Source organism: Equus caballus, chromosome 31 (genome assembly GCF_041296265.1).
Source record: "Equus caballus isolate H_3958 breed thoroughbred chromosome 31, TB-T2T, whole genome shotgun sequence".
In the NCBI taxonomy this organism is placed as follows: Eukaryota; Metazoa; Chordata; class Mammalia; order Perissodactyla; family Equidae; genus Equus; species Equus caballus.
In genome coordinates, this window is record NC_091714.1 from 22,087,870 (window position 1) to 22,109,215 (window position 21,346).

Genomic DNA, 21,346 nt, shown 5'->3' on the forward strand with positions numbered 1-21,346 from the left:
GGCATGAGGCTCGGAGCACAGGGGTGGGGTTGGCACTCTGGGTCCAGTTAGATGCTTTCTCCAAGGTGAAGGATAGACTTTTTAGTGTTATGTCTATGGCCTGAACTTTTTGTCTCAGTCCATAAGACCAAGCAGGATTAAAGGATTATTTCTAAATTCTTTGTTTTATTTTGGGTGAGACAATAGATATTGGTTAATTTTAGACTTTAAGTGTACATGCTAAAAACTGAAGATTATTTATTGGAACAATAGAATTAACAATATAACTTTCCTACAGCAGAAGGGAAAAGAAGAGCATATGGCAACCCAATAGTAAAAAAAAGTAAAGAAAAACATTAAATAGAAGGCAGGAAATAAAAATGATAGTAATACATCCAAATGTATTAGCAATTAGAATAAATATAAATTTTTTAATTTATCAGTTAATATGCAGTGATTTTCAGTTTGCATTAAAATAAAAACCAAAAAAGACCAACTAGGAATTGTATTGGGAACAATAACCTGAAACTGGAGGGTAATGGAGTTCTGTATAGAAGGCAAGTTGGGTCATTTTTGGAAATCCAGGAATTTTCAGAGTATAGAATACTCATTTAACCCCTTCCTGGAAAATATTTTTCATGATATTGTTAAATACGTGTATACTTCTATTTGTTTAGAAATCTTTGTATACATTAGGAAAATATGTTCTCAAAGCATATTCTTTACAGTCGTGAAAATGACAAGTTTTTAGTAGTGCCTTTTTTTAATTATGAAGTTTTATGTATGTGTAGAACCTGGAAAATATAGCAAATGATTTTAAAACTGAAAATGATCTCTTATACCACCACCTAGAGAAAATATTAACATTTGAATGTTGTTTCTACACCTTTCTTCGGCTCTTAAAAACCAGAGTCTCTCGTGAAATTGTTCCCTTCTGCTCCTAGGCACATGGCTACCCACTCACCCCAGAAATCTCACCAGTGTGCTCACTGTGAGAAGACCTTCAACCGGAAAGACCACCTGAAGAACCACCTCCAGACTCATGACCCCAACAAAATGGCCTTTGGGTGTGAGGAGTGTGGGAAGAAGTACAACACCGTGCTGGGCTACAAGAGGCACCTGGCCCTCCATGCGGCCAGCAGCGGCGACCTGACCTGCGGGGTCTGTGCCCTGGAGCTAGGGAGCACAGAGGTGCTGCTGGACCACCTCAAAGCCCACGCCGAAGAGAAGCCCCCTACTGGAACCAAGGAGAAGAAGCACCAGTGCGACCACTGCGAGCGCTGCTTCTACACCCGGAAGGACGTGCGGCGCCACCTGGTGGTCCACACAGGCTGCAAGGACTTCCTGTGCCAGTTCTGCGCCCAGAGATTTGGGCGCAAAGACCACCTCACACGACATACCAAGAAGACACACTCACAGGAGCTGATGAAGGAGAGCCTGCGGTCTGGAGACCTTCTGAGCACCTTCCACTCCATCTCTCCCCAGTTTCAGCTGAAGCCTGACCCGTTGTCTCCTTTCCCTATAGGAGCTCCTGCACAGAACGGGCTTGCAAGTAGCCTGCCAGCTGAGGTACACAGCCACACCCACAATCTCTCGGAGCAAACCTCCCAGCCTGTACAACCGCTGCCAGAGCCCCTGCTCCCCCTCCACCCCGTGGCCTCTCCCAGCTCTCCTCCCGCCCCCCTCCAGAATCACAAGTACAACACCGGTTCTACCTCATACTCCCCACTTGCAAGCCTGTCCCTCAAAGCAGATACTAAAGGATTTTGCAATATTAATTTGCTTGAGGACTTGCCTCTGCAAGAGCCTCAGTCACCTCACAAGCTCAACCCAGGTTTTGATCTGGCTAAGGGAAGTGCTGGTAAAGTAAACCTGCCCAAGGAGCTACCTGCAGATGCTGTGAACCTAACAATACCTGCCTCTTTGGACATTTCCCCTCTGTTGGGCTTCTGGCAGCTGCCCCCTCCTGCTACCCAAAATGCCTTTGGGAATAGCACTCTCACCCTGGGGCCTGGGGAGTCTCTGCCCCATCGGTTAGGCTGTCTGGGGCAGCAGCAACAAGATCCCTCACTAGCCATGAGCACTCTGAGCCTGGGCCAGCTCCCCCTCCCTCCCATCCCCCACGTTTTCCCGGCTGGTACTGGTTCGGCTATCCTGCCTCATTTCCATCATGCATTCAGATGACTGGTTTTTGAAGCCTACTTGTCATATCCTGAAAGATGTTTTAAGAAGCATTTTAAACATCAGTTATCATACAAGGAAAGATTTGGAAAGCAGGACTGGGAATATGACTTACTCAGTGATGACTGACTTTAGATAAGAGAGTTCTCGAACTGCATGTGTTGTGCCAATCTGTCCTGAGTGTTCATGCTTTGTACCAAATTTGACAAGCAAGTATTCTTAATGGAACTGCAACTGTTGTCATAACCAACATCCAAACGAGGGCTGCTATATCTAGGTGTTCGTCAAATTGAATTTAATCAATCATAAGCCATGATCATAATAATGTTAACTCAATAACTTTGTGTGGCACTGCCTAGTAAGGGACCTACGGAAAGGTGTGGATTCCTCCGAAATGGAAGAACTTTTCAAATAAGAGAATACCCTTTGTGCCGCATACTATAACTAGGCTGTGTATTTCTTTTCAGGGATTTTTCTACCTTCAGGGTTGGATGTAGTTTAGTCACTATTGCCGTAGCCAACCTGTAGTTTTACAGAAACAATTTCTTGTGGAATAATAGACGTCTCCATTTTAAAACAGCATTTTAAATGTAGTTTGAATATTTTCCACAAGATGCTACAATGTGAGTTATTACTTACTTCATTTATCTTAAAGACTAAACTGGTTGTCAGTTACATCTGACAGAAAAAAAAAAAAAATCACTGTGTAACCAGGTTAAGTGGTAAAATAATCCAGGCGTCAGTCAAAAAAAGCATTTTGCTGACTTTAATACTGATTATATTTTTAACAGGAATTTAAGAAAATATTACTGGAATTTAAATATATATATATTAAAAAAACAAGAATTTTCTTTGCTCTGTCTGGCTTAAAATACTACTCTGCTTAAGTATTATTTTTAATCACCAATAAACGCATTTAAAATTCATCATTTAAGTCAATATTAGTTTTATTCAAAAAGATAACATTTTGCAATGTAATTATACTCTATCTCTTGAATTTGATATCTAATGAGTTTTACAAATATAAAACCTAACCTTTTTTTAAAGCTTTGTCTTTTGTGTTTAGAGGCTTTCTATATGAAGATATATATCTTACATATAATAAACTCTACAAATCCTGCATACGGCTTGGTTAATTTTTATGTACACCTGCACTGCGTAACCATCCAGACGGAGATATACAACATTTCCGGCTCCCTCATGCCCTCTCCTGGTCATTACTTCCCACACAGAAACTACTATTCTGACCTCTATTCAGTATCTATTAGAAACTACCTGTTTTTGAGTAAAAGAATTATGATTTAAGGTAGAAGCTTACATGCTTCAGTTAAATTCCCAGCCCTAAGAACTTATTCCTAAAAGTTACTATATGACATTCGGAACCCTTCCATAAGGTTATGTAATTTGTTTCTGGATGTATGGGTCAGAATACTGGTTACTGAGGTTGTCTACCCTGGGCTACCATGATCCAGTTTTACAATGCTGTTTACCATTAATTTCTAGTACAAATTAGAAACTTGCTTGTTCCTTATTGGGAGTCCTTCAGAAAGTATGTCCCCCTGAGTCTGACAAGCCTGTTTATTTTTGTTTGCTTCATCTCTAAAAAGGGTGGGAGTGGGTAGAGAAAAGGAAGCCTTGAGTTTGTTGGCCCATCAAAGAAGCCTATTAGCCAAATATGAGAAACCCTAGCTGCTCACCGCACTTAACAGTGATGCTGATGACCATAAAGGGCGGGACGATTGCAGACAAGCTCCCTGAGGCTGGACTGGTGCATGTGGAGCTGACATGGTGGACTGTTAAACTACAGTTTAACCTGGGGGAAGAAATGAGACAAAGGGACATAGGTTACCTCATCAGTAGGAATCCACTGCTCTGGGATGTCTCAGTCAGTCCCCACATCCCTTCTTACCTCTCCAAGGGAAGGAAATCTCCCACAGCAAGAGGAGAGAGAGAGTAGTGGTTCACCTCAACCAAAGCCTCCCAAGGTCCACTTCAGATACTTCCACATGGTGTAGTCTTCTTCAGTCAGCTCCAGAACACACCTGATCTACCTGGCATGAAACAGCATTTAGTCCCCAAAATAACAGATCACAGGAGTTTCAGATGTTGTGTTTGCTGCACTACACATGGGAGTAGTTTGGGATTCTCCTCCTTAAATTTAGACAGGAAAAATGGCTTAATTCCTAATGAAAATTCCCTGAGGGTAGAAAAAAATAAAGATTCTTAGATTAAAAAGCATGAGTTAAGTAGAAACGACTCTACAAAAAGAATTTATTAACCCTTAAGACAACAAAGAAAAAACAGTTGAGACACCACTTCCCAACACAGCTATATAAACCAGTGGTGACACGGATGGTTGACTTCTGCTTTGGCCATGATCAATAAATGGCCTGAGGCCACACGGCATCATTCCCGCCGGGTGGCAAAGTTATTGTAACCTGTTCCCTGTTCCCTTTGCAGTGTTCCCCAAAAACCTACTGTGTGCGCTGGTATATGTGAGACGGTTCTACATGGCATACAGGTGGACATTTAAAATAGAAGTAGTTACTAATTATAGTTTAATGTTTATTAGAAGCAAATATCAAAGCTGGGATTTCACAGCTATCATGTAACATGAATCTAGGTAAAAAATAAGTTTCCTACTAAGTAAATACTGCTAGTATTCCAAAGACTGTTTTACTAAAAGTTTCTAATATCAAAGCAACATTTCTTTAAAAGCCAATTAAATGTCCAATTAAAAAGCTTCAAGTGATCCTTTATTTATTTTTGCTGAGGAAGATTTGCCCTGAGCTGACATCCGCTGCCAACCTTCCTCTTTTTATATGTGAGCTGCTGCCACAGCATGGCCACTGACAGACAAGTGGTGTGAGTCTGTGCCCAGGAACTGAACCTGGGCTGCCAAAGCAGAGTGCGCCAAACTTAACCACTAGGGCACTGGGCTGGCCCCAAGTAATTCTTTAAATCAAGCATCATCACTCAGGTTGATGTATTGTTTAATGATTTTGTCTTGAAAATTTTGAGGGGAGTAAAGAAGAAAATTTGAAGCTAGTTTTTACTTGTTCTACGTGATGTCTTGAGAGGAATCATGGGCGTGTCAACAGACGTCTACTGTTCCTTCCCCTTAGGTGGCATTCCTGGGTACACAGCCGTGCAGGCTGACGAGTTTCAAGAAGCCAGTCTGAGAGCAGGAAGAACAGGCATTTACTTTAGAACTTCATTGTTTCCAACTGAGAATGTTAAATAATATAGGCCTCTTAAAATTTTTAACAAACAATTCACAATATCAAAAAAGTCTCCAACTTCCTAGCAATCCCAGTCAGTGTCAATCTCAGGGTATTGTCCTCTTTTGGGGGGAATGTGCTGGGAAAAAAGAGAAGTAGCCCTCCAGTTCAAAATGAGAACTTATTTCGCTTGTCCGTTAAGTCAAGAATCAAAGACTGAGTATCATTTTCAAACTACATGTTTAACAAAAGAGCAAGTTTCAAGAGCGTACATTTTATTAACCCAACTCAGAGTTTGCCCACATTTTCTTTGGTGTGCCTGCTATGGATTCATTCTGCTAAAGGCTCACTAACTGATCTTGAACATTAGATGATCAGCAACACCTGGCTTAGACGTTAAGTTTTTTTCTTACCTGGCCTGTAGGAGTTAATCTTTTCTGGAAGACTTAGTAAATCCTTGTCTCAATTTTGCTCCAGAAGCAGGGTCCACTGCTAATCCTTTGCAGACACGAACAGATTTGTTATTATGTAAAAGCAAACATCAGCAAGAAAAAAGGGAATGATTATGAAATCCTCTCACTGGACTCAAAAGTCTCTGTTCTTCCTTTTTGTTTTGTTTTGTTTTGTTTTGTAGCTATAGACAAATACTCAGTCTCTATCCCAGGCCAAATAATAAGGAAAACAGGGATTGTCTCAGGCGGTTTCTCCCCTCTGCTGCCAGCCCTTCACTTAGCATGGATGGCCCTCCGGATCACCACCTCAGGTGGCCCCCCAGTTACACAAGCTGACTCCCAACATCCCTCCCCACTACTGCCCCACCTTCAACATGCACCCCGAGTATTTCACGTCTTCACAATTCTCAGACTGCTCTCATGCTAGAAAGGCTCGAGAAGCCTTATGGAAGCATGAGCTGCCTTCCCTCCCAGGGGTTATTTACATAGCGATGGACTCATTCTACAAAGAGAGTTCTTTTCCCTTGTGTCCAGGGGCCCTGTTAGGTGCAGAGATGTAGGAGTTTACAGGCAGAGGCATGGCATACCATGGTCTGCTTTGGATCACTTGGTATGGGACAGGATTCTCAGAGAAATCACTTTTTGTAAAAAGGAATAAGTTCCCTCTGTCCTAGAGACCTCCTTTCTAATCAGTGTTTTATGAACGGAGAGTAACCAAACAACTCGAGGAAATCGTGACTCAAACTATCAAAGGACATGAGAACAGAAAGAGCTTTCGGTGTTTGTGTTACTCAAAGATCTACATGTTTTATGTCTTCCAAAGAATCACCAGCTGACCCTTCAACAGTCACTGCATTTGCTCCACACCGAAGTTAGGACAGGAGGGGATGCCAGCACAGGGAAGACGCTGAACTTGACCCAAGCCACTGGCTCCAGAAATAAAAGCAGAGTCCACACCAACAAAGCTGTAAAATGCAGTTCACTAAAGATATGAAGCCACGCAGCTCTAGAACCCAGAACTACATCTTCCTATGAACTTAGCTTCTCTGTATAAAGGTACTGGAGAAGCTGCTGCTCAGAGGTACCTGCCCAGGAAATCAACCGCTCTTGTATCAAAACCCTTGAGAAAATAGCCACCAGCAGGTATTTGTTGACCAGGCTATCAACTCATTTCCCATCTGAATATTTGAATCTTTGTGGGAATGAAGGAAGAGCCATACCTTTTTCTAAAACAATTTCCTAATATATAAAAATATATATATAATAAATTTATATATATAATATATAATTATCTCCTTAATGTTTCTATTTTTTGACCCAGTTTTACCAAAGCAGACAGAGATTTGGTTGGCTCCACCGTTTCCCATCAAGTGACAAGCTTTATCTCTCTATGCTTTCCTCAGCTGTAAACTAGGGCTATGAACAGTATGCTTGCCCCCTTGTGTTACTGTGAGGATTAAATGAGGGTCAACGACGATTAATATATGTGGTGCTGAGACGTGTGTACCAGTAAGTGTGGACTATTGTCCATGAAAAAGGGAGTTATTTAGTATGGCAAAAAAGTATAAACAATCTACCTGCTCAACATCAGGAAAATAGTTAAATAAGTCACATTGTATTCTTGTGATATTATTCTGTTTCTAAAGAAACTCTTTTGCCATAGCGAAATGCTCAAAATTTGTTAGTGAAAAAATCAGGATATGTACCCAGACTATGATCCTAACTTAGACAAGAGAAAAACCAAACAAAAAGAAGTGTAAATAGGAAAAAATGGAAAATGATATCAATATTAAAAGTAGTCATGTCAGAGTGTGGAATTATGGATGATTTTTATTTTCTTTATACTTTTCGTCCATTTTCCAATATTTTCTACCATAAGCATTAATTTCTTACATGATAATTTTTTCAAATGCTCTTTCTCAAAAGAAATTTTTGCAGGCTAACAAAGTGGCTAGACACGAAAAGTTCCTAGGCCATCGTAATTGCCTAACTTACACAGACTTGAGTGCCTGACGATGTGACACCAGTGTGGGCATTAGTGACACCGTCTGGGCGCCTCACCAAGCATCTACGGCCTCCTTGCTCTAGGGCCAGCCTTCCATTCTAGCTTTGATTCCTGTTCACACTCCAGCTCTTTTTGATGCTTTGGCCAAACGGGCCATTGTTTCCAGAGTATGTCCTCCGCATTCTCATTCTCATAGCTTTGTTCATTCCTTCTGCAACTTTCCTCCACTGGTCAATCTTCAGCTCACCCTGAAAGCCCATCCCCAGTCCTTCACCTCACAAAGCTTCCTGTCTCAGACTGCCACCTACCCAGAAAGCCTCCTGGGCAAAGCCCAGCTCCTTCTTGTCATTCCCTTAGGACTTCCACATCCGGCTGTTAAACAGTAGATATAATTATTGACCGCCTCTCCCCCTAGACTTTTAAGAATCCATGGACACAAGAAACAACCATGTTTAATAACTATGTGTTGAATAAACAAATCTTCTTGAACATCCATGGCAGCTGTGTGTCAGCTTTACATAATATCACATGCTCTGTTGTATCAGAGATTTTCCTGTACATGCATATCTTCTTATAAGACTCTGGGAGGGATAAGGATTGTGACTCACACACACGTATCTCCTCTGACTGTGAATTCAGAACAAAATGTTATACATGGGAGATACTCAATGCTAATTTTACTTAAAAGAGTTGAAGAATGAAAGCCAGAGTTTTAGGGGTTAACTACCAGCCAGATGAAAGACAACAAGAGGATTTATGTGGAAGGCGAGGGACACCAAGCGGCCTAAACTACTGACTGTCCATCTAGAAAGAGCAAAGCCCAACATCAACAATTTTAAAAAGACCCCCTGCTATAAACAGATTAATACTGACCAGAACAAAAACAACAGACAGTAGGCGCGAATCCGAATCACACAGGGGCCTGTTCACATTAGAGGCCCTCAGTGCTGTTCTCCAAGCCTTAAACATTTTTGAGAATTCACCTCCCCTCAATATACTCCCGCTTCCTCTCCAGAATGGCTCTTAATAAAAATGTGGCTAATTTAAGGTACACTAACCCTGGCGACATTATTTTTAAATGTAAGCAGGTGAGGTCACTGGAAAGAACAAGAAATTAAATTGAAAAAGCATCTTAAGCCTGAAATAAAACAAAAAGCTATCTCTTAAAGCTAATTCACATGCCAATTCTACTCATATGCCAATAATTTAAATGAGAAATTCTAGAATCAAGACACCCACTGTCTCTCATATATTTCATTCAAAAAGTATTTACTGAGCACCTTGTACATGCCATGCGCAATTCTAACTGCAATAAAATACACACAAATTAGATCTCACCTTCATAAAACTCACATTCCTTCTTTTGAGAGGTGGGGAGGAGACAAACAAATATGTATTGACTATTAGATGGTAACAAATGCTATTTAAAAAACTACAAAGAGGATTATAGAGGTCTTGATTGATTTTAAACGCAGAGGTTGGGGACCTCACTGTGAAGAGGACACTTAGCAAAGAGCTGAAGGGAGTGAGCAGTGCAGAGTAGTGGGGAGTATTTTGGTTTTCAGCAGAGGGGGACGCCAGTACAAAGGCCCTGAGCCAACAGCCTGCAGGTCTGTCGCATTCCAGGAATAAGGCAGAGGCTGCTGGAGCTGGACGGAGAGGAGACAGTGGAAGGAGAGGTTAGGTGGTGGTACAGAGCCCAGTGCGGGCCACAGGAAGAGCTGTGCCTTTTACTTGGCAGCATCACAGTGGCTATAGGCCACCATTAACTAGTCAAGAGCAAACAGAATACCATTTTGCTTAGATGTACTGGCCTACTAATCTATTTTCCAATGTATCAGAATGGTGTCTTTATAACGTTCTGTTTAATGTCACGTACTGGGACACGAGACTCCGGAGTCCTGATTTAGGATCTTTTCACTTATGCCTTGCTCTCTTTTAAAGAAACTGTTTAGTTCAAGGAAGGAAACTCTTCCCTTATTTTCAAATCACACTTGACACCCTGTCTTCTCCCACCTCAATCTCCTTCCGAGTTTACGAGACGAGGGAACGAAGGTCCCAGACTCTGCTGCTGTCCTCGGATCTGACTTTGTACACTGTCAGTTATCTAATCCTGATGAACTAAGGAACATTCCCGCTCGGCAAATGAACTTTAACCTCAAACTTAAAAGAGTGCTTTTCACTGGAAGGGAAGCATTATAATATATTCTTTGAAAAAATAGGAAACCATAATATAAAGAATTTGTCTTTTCTGAAGGACACTAATCAATATACTTTAGAAAAAGCTTGTTAGAGTTTTACCAAATGAATACACATCTAATTTGATTTTTTTTTCCTAAGTGAAAACTAAAACCTACCCCACTGTGAACTTTTCACAGATCAGGAAAACACTAATGACTTGGGTGTAAGGTCTGTGGGAAAAATTTTAAAATATCAATTCAATTTTTAGCCCATGATGAGCAACGCATGAGAAATTTAAAAACTAACAATAAAGTTCTCTCACGCTGTTACTTTAGGGGCTGTGGGGCTGGCAGTTCTTACTCTGGGTCTGATAGTACCTTCAAAATAAGACTCCTCGTGAGAAGTGCCGATAGGCTCACGAATCAATTCATGTTGTGTTCCTGGCACATGCAGTTCATAAAGAAGAACGCCCCGTTCATTAATGCGGCTCAGGGACAGGGGCTAGCACAACAGAGATCCAGTCCAGCGCTGCTGTTCACCACTTGTGTGCCCTGAACAAGTAACTTATTCTCTCTCAGCCAGGCTCCCTTTCCGCAGATTAAAACATTTGGAGGATTACTGGGAGGATTAAAGAAATGGTTCTAGCACACAGTAAGTCCTATAATGGTGGTTATCCCTCTCTGCTACTTTGAAGAAATGATTTAGTTCTAGGAAGGAAACACTTCCCCTTTCTTTTCCAGCCTCACTGAGATACAACTGGATATAACATTGTGTAAGCTTAAGGTGTACAATGTGATGATGTGATATACACATATACTGTGAATTGATCACCACAATAAAGTTATTTAACACATCCATCACCTCACATAGTTAATGTGTATGTGTGCATGTGTGTGTGTGGTGAGAACATTTAAGATTTACTCTCTTAGCAACTTCCAAGAATATGATACAGTATTGTTACCTCTAGTCCCTGTGCTGTACTTTAGCTCCCCAGAACGTACGCCTCCTCTAACTGGAAGTTTGAACATTGACCATCATCTCTCCATTTCTCCCAAGCCCCCACCCCCGGCAACCACTGTTCTATTCTGCTTTTATGAGTTCAACTTTTTAAGGTTCCACATATAAGTGAGATCATGCAGTATTTGTCTTTCTCTGTCTGACTTCTCTCACTTAGCATAATGTCCTCAATGTCCATCCATGTTGCCATCCACAGACGGCAGGATTTCCTTCTTTTTTATGGCTGAATAATATTCCATTGTGCATGTACATCACGTCTCTATCCATTCATGCATCTATGGACACTCGGGTTGTTTCTGTATCCTGGCTATTTGAAAAATGCTGTGATGAACATGGAGTACAGACCTCTCTTCAAGAGAGCAATTTCATTTTCCTCTCTTATTTTCAAGACAACACCTGACAAACTGTTACCTCCCATTCTTAATTTCTTTTCAATCTTACCAGACCAAAAAATGGTGGTCCTAGACTCTGCTGCTGTAATCAGATCTGACTATATATATATTGTCAGTTATCTAATCCTGATTAAACTAAGAAATATTCCTTCTTGGCAGATAAGCTTTAACCTCAAACAAACCCATGTTATCTTTATCTTCAAAAGCAACATCGGAAGTCATAGCTTTTGCCAACTGCTGATGAATCCCAAGCCAACAGTGGTCCCCTGTGACCCCATCATTTGAAGCTGAGATGCTCACTCCGACTCACCTGGCCTGGTTGGGACCACACTCGAGGCCTCCAGGGCCCTGTTGTGTAGCAGAGCTCCCACGGCACTGGTTACGGTCGGTTCTTTCTTTGGAGCTGTCTGAGCCCTGCCCTACAGAGAGAGGAAGCAGTTCTGTAATCTCAGGGAGTGCACTGGAGGGGAAGCTGTCTCCACTTAACCAGCAGCAGGTTGGAGTTATCCCTGGGGACCTGCTGCACCCAGGAAAGAGCATGCACACACCCTGCACCCTAGTCAGCCTGGTCCTGTCCTCCCCATCTGGGTTTTGGAGCTTTCATTCCATAATCAAGCCCTTAGGGGAGTGGTGATGTGTTAATCCTGTAAAATCAGTTGTATGGAGACATAAGAAATCACTTAACGTCAATAAGGATAGTTATGGAACATTTTAGTTTTTCATTACACTTGAAGATGATTTTGTTTTTAAATACATGAACAGAGAAGAAAAACAGACATTGGCAGGCAGCAAATGTTTTAAACATGGAATTCCAACATCCCCACGCCACACCCCTCCCTGCTGAGCAGCAGGAGCAGAATAGCTACATTAACACAGAATAAGGACCAAAAGGTTCCTCAGGAGCTCTTTTTTACCTCACTACTGAGCCCACCAACATTTCCATGGAAACCACGGGATAAAGAGAACCTGTTACTCCAAGGAGGAATTCTCACGTGGGTAAGGACAGCAAGGAGCTGACAGCAGGCAGCTCAACCCCATCCAAAGAAAGGAAGCTATTCTCAGAGGCCCACACTGGTCTCTTCTGGTTAAGGGTATAACACATTTTTAAAGTTGATTATGTTTAAAACGGAAAAACACTTGAACTGTGCTGTTAGCAGCCCCTCGACACTGAAACAAGCCCTCCTTTTCTGTGCCTCCTCTGAATAAGCCCCGCTGTTGGGCCAGGCTCGGGCGGGGAAGCTGGCGCGAGGGCCCGAGCACGGCTGCTCAGAGGCACTCCACAGCGAGCGAGCTCAGAGAGCAGGCCGCTTTCCTTCTGCGTTCCCAGTCACCACTCAGCTCTGGAAAGCAAGCAGAGGCAGAGGGCCAAGTCACTGGTTACACTCAGGACGGCCAGCTGGCCTTCTTCAGGCATAAAAAGCACTTCCGTCTGCTGCTTCCCGCTGCTCCCTTGGCCCCACTAATGCCGACTGACTTCGTGAACTGGTTAGAAGAACCACTCAAGAAATGTAACGCGCCCTTTACTGCTTTAGAAAGTATAGGTAGCATTAGAGAACCTTTCCAAAGCTAAGCTGAATTCAAGCCCAAAGCTGTCATATGCCCCCAAATTGCAGTGCTTCCCAACAGGAAGGGACTAGAGAGGGGGAAAGAGAGAGAGTAAGGTGGAAGGAGGAAGGCAGAGGAGCCCCTGTGGGCAAGGCACTGGACTTACAGTGTTATCTGCAGTCCTCCCACAACTCAGCCAGGCATAGACCAAAGACAGTCTCAAAGAACCTAAGTAACTTGTTGAAGTTTGCCTGCAGATAACAAATTCTAGAATCGAAAGTCAAACCCTGACTACTGATTGCAGAATCTGAGCTCTTTCTACATTGCACCGCTTCCCATGATATTTTAGGGGTAAAGACTGACTCTCTACAACTATAGTCATCATGACCACCTGCCTGCCCCACCAACACACCTAGTCCCTCGCTCCTATGTTCCTTTGTCTGGATGTATAGTATTATTACCTGTCTGGGCTCTGGAGCTAAAAAACTTTCTTCTCAACCTGATCCTCTTTTACCCTATATCCAACATCTTCTCAGTCCCATCAATTATTTCTTAAATTCTCCCTCTACACACACTCCATTAGTCCTCTTACTCTGGGCCCTCATTCCTTCCCTGTTGCAGTGGCTCCTAACTGGTCTCCTGCCAGTGCATCTTGAACGCTAATTGCCAGGGTTATCTTTCTAAAATACCAATTCCATGTCGCTCCAGTCTACACTGCCTACAGAATGACACCGGAGGCCTATAATAGACAATTGTACCTCAGGCTGGCTGGCCTCAGATTTTACGGCCTCTATCCTCTTAATTTGTCTTTTCCTCCTTTCTGAGCAAGCTTGAGTCAAAGCCCTGCGAGATCTGCCATCCACCTTGCCTGTCCCATCCTGTCACTCGCCCACAGGCCTCTATGCTTTAGCCTCACAGGCTGGGCTCCTCAGGTCACAAGCTGGGCATTTTGTGCATAATCTTCTCCCAACTTCAACTCTAGGCTGGTGAAACCATTTGCTATTTAAGCGGAAAACGTTTGACCCTCTTTGAAGCCCCTGATGAACCACAGCGGCCTCCTCCTCCAGTGCTCCTATCTACGTCAGCTGTCACCCCTTCACACTGCATTGCTCCTAAGTCCAAGTCCTCCTTCGAATTACAGATTCTTCACCGAGCAGCACCTGGCACAGTGTCTGATAGAGAGCAGATATTCAATAACTGTCTAATGTATTTGGCGACAGAGCTCAGACCCCGTAGACCATGGGAAATGCTATTGTTGGAGGGGGAGCCGCCCCCATTAGATACCAGATTTCATGAAAATCTTTCTAAACATGTTTCACACTCTTAAGTATTTTTTTGGGGGGGGGTCTGACCCATTTTTTTGAAACTAATGATTTTTATGCTAAACTGTAAGTTATATCTCTGGGACTTTTGACGTGTATGGAGCTCTTTGCCAGCTCCAGTTCTGTTTTTATAAATCTGTTGTCTTCTTGGTCAAGTTGTCATTTTACTTATTCGTACCCTATTTATAACAGTTGCTTCCATTTATCCACTTTAACTGGCTGATTTTATGGTTTTACATAAAGGCTGAAGTCCCCTGCTCTATGCAGCAGACCTATGACATGTAGACACGTCTTCCTTGACACGGTTTCCCTGACTCAGGCCAGGTTCACCATTCTTTTCTGGGTGGTTAAGGCTGATAACTACCCTTGGATAGACAGAATTTTACAATATTATAGAAACACCACTTACATATTCAAGTCTTCATCCTAAGAAGTTTTATAGAAATATTTCTTCTACAACACCCAAAGATGCTATTAGCTGGAAAGCAGGCCTCAAAAGAAGCCAGCTCCCACGAGGATGAGTGACAGTGGTCAGCTCTCTCGATCCTTACATTTCTCAGGATGGGTCATTTACATTCCCCAGCAAATTCTACCTGCTTGCCCCAGGCATGCAAGGGCATAAGCGCCAAGACCTAGGGAGAGTGAGTCACCTGAGCTCTGGATGCCAGCTTGGCTGCCGTCTGGGCTGGATCAAAGACTCGGCGAGAAGACTGATCCTTGCAGAAATTAATATGTTGACTGGCTGCAGTTTCATTAAACCTCCTCATACAATATGGGCACTGAATATAATCTGAATATAAAGATAACAACAAAAGGCAATTAACATTTCAAAAACAACTCCTTGCCACAACTAGAAGGGCCTACAACTAGGATATACAGCTATGTGCCAGGGGATTTGGGGAGATAAAGCAGGAAAAAAAACAAACCAACTCTGGAATGGACTAGATGCAATGAAGTAAATAGGATATGAACTCTGCTCCAGCATGAAAGAACGAGGTCCCAAACTCTGGTCTGAGACAGCCTATTCCAGAGCAGGAGGCAGGCAAGGGTTCAAATAGAGGACATGGCAGGGGAAAATTTACTATCTATGCGCTTATTTCAATTGAGAGTGTGCCCTTAAAATGTTTACATGATATGTTTTTTAGAAAACAGATTCATATTTTAGAAACAGATTATACTTAGGAACTTCCCAATTAAATGAACTGTTTAGTGAATCCTTATGTAAAGAAAGCCATCCTAGAACCACAGAATGTTAGTACTGATGACACTGAAGGGCAGAGAAGATTCGCAAGCCCAGGTTGTGGTCCTGGGTGGGACAGAAGGTCATACAGGAGTTGTGGAGCTGCAAAGGGAGGAAGATGTTTCAGAATGTGGGTGTGAGGGAGGGGATTTGAAGCCAACATCACTGGCAGAAATACACACACTGCTTCCTCAGTGCTAGATTTTTTTTCCACTGAACTCCTAAGTGAGGAGGCAAATCATATGTTTGGGAAAGAGGCAGTAAAAGGGAAAAAGTGGGGGTTCCAACAAGAGAAGGGGAAGGAGGAGGGGTGAGAAGAAACTGGTTTGAGCAGCAGCACGGGCTCCCAGTGTAAGGACGTCCCAGGCAGCTCTGTGGGCATGGTCCTCTGTGGTTCTGAGCAGCAGCCAGCTGTCTTGATGAGGCTGTCATCTGCTGTGATTAGATAGCAAGAGAAATGGGAAGTGAGGAAGATCCAAGGTCTTTTTAGAACGTGGAGATGTTTGTCATAGCAAAGCCAGGTCGGAGCTACCCCTCTAAAGCAAGCAGGGACATGGGGGCTACTTTCGTTTTGTTTTGTTCTGATTTGTTTTAGGCACCTTTAAGAGATGACAAGGTGGAGAGGAGCGGCATAAGAGAATAACTCCCCCCACAGGAGGGATCTGAGACAGCACCAACCATATATACAGAAGTTTGCGTTACCGTATAGTCAAAATTCCTATATGTGTGGATGGATATTTAAGGCAGGTGTGTCTTCATAGTTAAGAATTTTTTGAAAGCATCTTTTTAAGCCATTTGAGAAGTTTTCTATTTGAACAAATCATTTCCTAAAATGAATACTCATAAAATGTAAGAACTGGAATATGTAAGAAATTGGCATGTCATAAAAGGTTAGCACTTAGCCTAACCTTTCACATCACTCTCTGGAAGGCAATACTTAGTCATGAATTCCATACTTATTGGACACCTGTTATGTCCCAGGCACTGTTTTATACTTGAGGATACAATGTCTCTGCAATCACAGACTAAGCATTCTAATATAAATTTTTCCGACGGTGGTAAATTCCTTGGACAAAATAAAATGGGACAGCATTGGGAAATGGTGAAGGCTCTGCACCTGCCTGGCTGGTTTTGAGCCCGAGCTCTTCCCCTGCTGTGTGTGTGAACTTGGGCATGTTACTCAACCTCCTGAAGTTTCAACTTCCCCAGGACCCACATACCACTGACTTCATCAGGTTGTTGTGAAAGTTCACGAAGATCATCCACGCTAGGGCTTGGCATGGAGGGTGAGTGGAACACACTATTACTATAAGGAAACAGGCCCAGCAAGGTTGTTTCCAACTCCTGAACAGGACTGAAACTGTTTATAAACAGTAAAATAGAAAGTGCCATTAACATGCAGAATTCACTCACAATGCTATAGAAAACCATCTAGAATTTGATTCTTGGTTTGGTGGGTATTTCTTCAGTTTTACCAGCTGAAAAGTCAAGGTTTGTATCAGAAATGCTGCTACCATAAACTCTGCTCAGTTAGGGCAAAGACAATGATCATAGCAGTCACTGCACTGCTTCCTTAAACCCACTTGTTCATTGCCACCCTTCGTGTGTTTGGCACCACATGCCACCATGGAGACAGCAAAGCTGAAGTGTATTCCTTGCCAACAAAAATCTCAGAGATAACCACAAGACCAGGTAAAGAAGCAGACAATTACCATTCCAAGGGATAAGTTTTGAAAGGAGGAAGCACTGGGTCCTGTGGAGACCACAGGAGGGACCCGTAGCCCAGACTTAAGGGAGTAGAGGAGGGAACTTCAAATACTCTGAGAATGGAAAAAGCATTTTTCTGCAACAATAATCTGAACACAGCATGATGGAGTCACATGTTCTACCCTCATCTCAATCTGAGTCACCTCCTCCCTCTATCAGTAAGGCTGTCATAGGAATCACTACATGCCATTTATTTCAATAGATAAAAAGAGTCTGACTGCAAATGGATTCTTCTAAGGACTGTGGGGAAGGTGGCCAGATCTCAGACAAAATTAAAGTAAAGAAACAAGCAGCATTTTAAAATGCAAGCCTTTTGTTGAGTATGCATGCCATATGCAGCCCTGTGAAAGGGTGACCAAATATCCCCCTGTCTCACAGAAAATCCCAATTATAAATATTCTATATCACTGTCCTCATACACTGTCACAACACCCTGGAAAGTTCTTACTTAAGTAGTAAGAATCAGAGTAAATATATACATGTCACAAAAACTGAGTCATGAAATAGGAAATCATGCTGAAAAAAAAGGAAATTACTTGCAAACTCATGCATACTAGACCTTATTATATATAACTCCAGTCATGTCTGTATAAATTTTCTGGCATTTAAGCCTGAGAATATATGGGCTAATATAAAATCTCTGCACAATCAAAATAATTGAATAGTAATGAAAATGTACCATTGGAGGTAATCATTTTTCTTGGTGCATAAAATTATAAGGGCACAGGAAAGAATTTAACTATAAAATTATATTTTAGCATAAAAATGTAAAGGGCAGAAAAATAAACTGTACATTTGATGAGGCCTTACAAAGGGAATTATTTATTTTAAAGAAACAGTAATCCCCACATTTTAAAGCCAACATGGAAATGAAAGAAATTCACACTGTAGGACATCTGACAGGTTCCACTTATTCAGTTAAGGCTAAAAGGTAGCCATCCACTGTAGCTTCTGCTATTAAAATGAAGCATTTCCCACAAATGACTTTGTTTTATATAAAGCTTGTTGCCAAAGTATTATCAAAATCACATCCCTAGAGCTTTCTACTGAACATCTTAAGACAACACATTATTTTAAGCTATATTTTCATTAGCACCCCACAAAAGTGAAGCAATTATTAACATTATTGTCTGGTATAGAAGTTCGAATGATCTATTTTTCAGATGATTTTATAGTATGATTACACTGTGGTTTTTTATTTTGTTTTTGGGCTTTTTAAAATGAACTTTGAGGAATAATTTACATGCAACAAAATGCACCTATTTTAAGCGTACAGTTCAATGAATTTTGACAAACATATACATTTGTGTAGCCACTCCAATTAAAATATAGAACAATTCCACCACCCTAAAAGTTCCCTCATGCCTCTTTTCAGTCAATATTCCCCCAAACCCAGTCTCAAGCAACCAAAGATCTATTTTCCTGTCACTAAAGGTAAGTTTGACCTATTCTATAATTTCATGTAATAGAACATCCATCCTGTTCCGTGTGTAGTAGCGCTTTCTTCTTACTGTTGAGCTGTATTCCATTTTCTAAATATTCCACGATTTGTTTATCCATTCACTTGTTGATAGATATTTTCAGTCGTTTTCAGTTTATACTATATTTAAAAAGCTGCTATGAACATTAATATATGTCTTTTTTAGGACATGTTTTTAGTGTTTTGCATAAATACCAAAGAGGGGAATTGCTATATAGGTAAGAGCATGTCTAAGAAAATACGGGCACTATTTTATGCCCCCGTCAGCCTTGGAGAGACTTCCAGTTGTTCCACATCCTAGCCATCACTTGAATTGTCAGTCTAATTTGAGCCCTTCAAGCAAGTATGTAGTGGCATCTTTTTGTGGTTTTAATTTACATTTCCCTGATGAAAATGATGTTGAGTATCTTTTCATGTGCTTATTGGCCATTATTTTTTGATGCTTCTGTTCAAATACATCTCTTGCCTTTTTCTCATTTGGTTGTTGGTCTTATGATTGAGTTGTAGGAGTTCTTTATATAGTCTTGATATCAGTCCTTCATCAGATACATGTATTATGGATATTTTCTCCTAGCTTGTGGTTTGCCTTTGCATTCTCTTAATGGTGTCTCTCAAAACTAAAGGTTTTACTTTTGGTGAAGCCCAATTTATTAATTTCCTTTTTAAAAATTGTTACTGTATTTTATGTCCTGCTTAAGAAATCCTTTGGCTCTTAGATCAAAGGTTTTCGTTTTTTCTAGAAACCTTATAGTTGTAGCACTTATGTTGGGTCAAGGATTCGTTTTGAATTAATTTTTCTATATGGTGTAAGACTCAAGGTTCATTTTTCCGGTATTGATATCCAGTTGTCCCAGGATCATTTGTTAATAAGACTATCCTTTCCCACATTGAATTACCTTTGTCGGTAATTGAGGGAAGGTCTTTACCTAGACTCTCTTTTTTCCTGTTCAGTTGATACACTAGTACTAAGCTGTCGTGAATGCTGTAACATTATAGTAAGTCTTGACATCAGGTAGTGTAAGTCTCCTGATTTTATTCTTTTTTCAAAACTATCTTGGCTATTCCAGATCCTTTGAATTTCCATATAATTTCAGAATCAGTTGGGGTCAATTCCTACTTGGCAAAGAAAACTTGCATGGATTTTTAATGGAATTACATTGAGTCTTTAGGTCATTCTGGGGAGAATTCATGTCATAACACAATACTGAGTCTTTCAAAGCCTGAAAATGGTTAAATCTTGCCATTTATCTTAGTTCTCTTTAATTTCTCTAAGCAATGTTTTGTGGTTTTCATTTTACAAGTCTTACACATTTTTAAAAATATATACCTAATATTTAACGTTTTTTACATTATTGTAAATGGTATTTTTAATTTCATTTTTTTTCAAAAATTCTGTTTTATAATTAATTTATTTATTATTTATTGTGGTAACACTGGTTTATAACATTATGTAAACTTCAGGTGTACATCGTTATAGATATTTCAACTTCTGTATAGATTCCATCATGTTCACCACCCAAAGACTAATTACAATCCATCACCACACACACGTGCCTAACTACCCCTTTCGCCTTCCTCTCTCCCTCCTTCCCCTCTGGTAACCACAATCCAATGTTTGTTTCTATGTGTTTGTTGTTGTTTTTATCTTCTACTTATGAGGGAGATCATACAGTATTTGACTTTCTCCTTCTGACTTATTTCACTTAGCATAATACCCTCAGGGTCCATTGATGTTGTCACAAATGGCAGGATTTCATCGTTTCTTATGGCTGAGTAGTATTCCATTGTGTATATGTAAACCACATCTTCTTTATTCATTCATCCCTTGATGGGTACCTGGGTTGCTTCCAAGTTTTGGCTATTGGGAATAATGCTGCAAAGAGCATAAGGGTGCATGTATATTTATGCATTTGTGTTTTCATGTTCTCTGGAAAAATACCCAGCAGTGGAATAGCAGGATGATATGGTAGATCTAGTCTTAATTTTTTGAGGAATCTCCATACTGTTTTCCATAGTGGCTGCACAAGTTTGCACTCCCACTAGCAGTGTACGAGGGTGCCCTTCTCTCCACATCCTCTCCAACACTTACTGTTTCCTGTCTTGTTAATTACAGCCATTCTGAGAGGAGTGAGGTGATATCTCATTGTAGTTTTGATTTTCATTTCCCTGATAATAAGTGATGTTGAACATCTTTTCATGTGCCTGTTGGCCATCTGTATATGTTTTTTGGAGAAATGTCTGTTCAGACTGTTTGCCCATTTTTTAATTGGATTGTTAGTTTTCTTGTTGTTGAGATGTGTGAGTTCTTTGTATATTTTGGATATTGACCCCTTATCAGATATACGGTTTGCAAATATCTTCTCCCAGTTGTTAGGTTGTCTTTTCATCTTGTTGATGCTTTCCTTTGCTGTACAGAATGTTTCAGTTTGATGTAGTCCCATTTGTTTATTTTTTCTATTGTTTCCCTTGCCTGATCAGACATGATACTTGAAAATATGCTGCTAAGGCCAATGTTGAAGAGTGTACTCCCTATGTTTTCTTTTATAAGTTTCATGGCTTCAGGT

At 41.1% G+C, this 21,346-nt stretch overlaps 2 protein-coding genes across 17 annotated transcripts in view; one reads left to right on the plus strand and one right to left on the minus strand.

The window, feature by feature from the left end:
• The window catches only part of PLAGL1 (PLAG1 like zinc finger 1), an 82,687-nt gene extending 79,407 nt beyond the window's left edge, over positions 1 to 3,280 (plus strand). For all 9 annotated transcript variants that reach the window (XM_070256482.1, XM_070256483.1, XM_070256486.1 and 6 more), the window contains one exon: positions 924 to 3,280. In XM_070256482.1, the coding sequence (XP_070112583.1) occupies positions 924 to 2,163 (1,240 nt within the window). In that variant the 3' untranslated portion in view covers positions 2,164 to 3,280. The remainder of the gene's footprint in view (positions 1 to 923) is intronic.
• ZC2HC1B (zinc finger C2HC-type containing 1B) overlaps positions 1 to 21,346 on the minus strand; it is a 71,002-nt gene that overhangs the window by 24,173 nt on the left and 25,483 nt on the right. For 3 of the 8 annotated variants that reach the window (XR_011434472.1, XR_011434470.1, XR_011434469.1), the window contains 6 exons: positions 14,946 to 15,085; positions 11,739 to 11,847; positions 5,795 to 5,879; positions 5,217 to 5,338; positions 4,070 to 4,357; positions 3,858 to 3,973 (listed from right to left, as the gene is read on the minus strand). Coding sequence is in view for 3 of the 8 variants with exons in the window: in XM_070256490.1 (XP_070112591.1) it covers positions 5,809 to 5,879; positions 11,739 to 11,847; positions 14,946 to 15,085 (320 nt within the window). In the remaining 5 variants the exon portion in view is untranslated. Of the gene's footprint in view, positions 1 to 3,857; positions 3,974 to 4,069; positions 4,358 to 5,136; positions 5,339 to 5,794; positions 5,880 to 11,738; positions 11,848 to 14,945; positions 15,086 to 21,346 lie in introns of those variants that run through there. The other 5 variants (XR_011434473.1, XR_011434471.1, XM_070256491.1 and 2 more) reach the window with 3 other exon arrangements.